This window comes from Acanthisitta chloris, unplaced genomic scaffold (genome assembly GCF_000695815.1).
Source record: "Acanthisitta chloris isolate BGI_N310 unplaced genomic scaffold, ASM69581v1 scaffold16623, whole genome shotgun sequence".
Classification (NCBI taxonomy): domain Eukaryota; kingdom Metazoa; phylum Chordata; class Aves; order Passeriformes; family Acanthisittidae; genus Acanthisitta; species Acanthisitta chloris.
Window position 1 is genome coordinate 2282 of NW_008663403.1, and position 1445 is coordinate 3726.

The 1445-nt window shown below is 61.1% G+C and overlaps 1 protein-coding gene across 1 annotated transcript in view; it reads right to left on the minus strand.

The window, feature by feature from the left end:
* Positions 1-970, minus strand: part of STAC3 (SH3 and cysteine rich domain 3) — a 2776-nt gene extending 1806 nt beyond the window's left edge. Inside the window, exons 1-3 of the mRNA XM_009070992.1 lie at positions 905-970; positions 310-568; positions 57-154 (exon numbers count right to left, since the gene is read on the minus strand). Of these exons, the coding sequence (XP_009069240.1) occupies positions 57-154; positions 310-568; positions 905-970 (423 nt within the window). The remainder of the gene's footprint in view (positions 1-56; positions 155-309; positions 569-904) is intronic.
* Positions 971-1445: the final 475 nt, after the last annotated feature.

Here is a 1445-nt window from a genome sequence, read left to right on the forward strand (position 1 = left end):
TGCCCGGGTGGGCAACACCTGGGGGTCACTGAGCTGGGGCTGGGGGGCAAACTCACGATCTTGCCGAAGCAACGCTGCATCTCCACGTAGGTCTGGCAGTGATGGTGGATGTTGGTTTTGCAGTTCTTGCACCTCAGGCCAAATTTGTTGTTGACTGGCAGTGGAGGGGTGGAAAGGAGAGGGAACGTGACACTGCAGCTGTGGAACAGCCCAGACAGAGCCCTGGGGAGCCTTGGCCCCCAGCCCCCACCCTGGACACAGCCCCCAGCCCCAGCCCTCGCCCTGGTCCCCGGTCCCCTCAGGACTCACGGACGATCATGCGGGCACAAACGTCACAGAATTTGGGCTTTTTGAAGTAATGATCTTTGAACTTGTGGGGTTTGTCATTGACGAGTTTCTCAGGCTCGGGAGGAGGCTCAGGCTCCTCCTCCTCTTCATCCTCTTCCTCATCATCATAGATGTAGTAGAGGGGTCCCCCCGAGGGGCTGACCAGCTCCCCGTTGGGCTGCGGCTCTGGCACCGGCTCCTCCTTGGGCTTTCGCTGGAAAAGTTGCTTCAGCTTCTGCAACTGCTGGGGCAGGAAAGGACAGATGGAGCATGGGACAGGCAGAGGGGCAGAGACTCCATGCCCAGCTCCTTGCCCCAATACCCTGACCCAGACATCCCTTCTCCAAGTGGCAGACCCCAAGAACACCATGGGGGTGGGGACCCTTGAGGTCCCCACAGAAAGGGAAACTGGCTCCTGAGCAGCTCATGGATGTGGACAACCCAGGGAAATTCCAAGCTGGGAAATGCCTCCCACCAGGCACCCCTGCCCCTCCAAGCCTCCTGGGACAGCAGCAGGATGATGCAGGAGGGGTGGCTTCCCCCACCCACCCGAAGTGCCCTGTGGGCACCCACTTACCCGGGTCTTGGGTTTCCCACCTGAAGCAGGTGAAGCTGGTGGCTCCGGCACTTCCTTCTCAGTCATGCTGTGAGGAGAAGAGAGAGAGAAGGGCTTGGCAAGGGCTGGTCCTGCAGCGTGTGCCCAGCGGTGCCCACGGAGCTCAGCAGGAGGGGTGGCTTCCCCCACCCACCCGAAGTGCCCTGTGGGCACCCACTTACCCGGGTCTTGGGTTTCCCACCTGAAGCAGGTGAAGCTGGTGGCTCCGGCACTTCCTTCTCAGTCATGCTGTGAGGAGAAGAGAGAGAGAAGGGCTTGGCAAGGGCTGGTCCTGCAGCGTGTGCCCAGCGGTGCCCACGGAGCTCAGGTCACACATGCCCACCTCTGCCTGGACATCTCCATCTCACCCTCAAACTGCAAACTGCGCCACTCTCAGCCCCTCGGGACAAGCACAGCAGGGACACTGATGGGCATCACCCAATTTTCAGCTGCCACGGGGGCAGGACCTGCTCCTGCATCCCCTAAACCATCCCGATGCCACCTCTGACAACCCTCCCCGCAG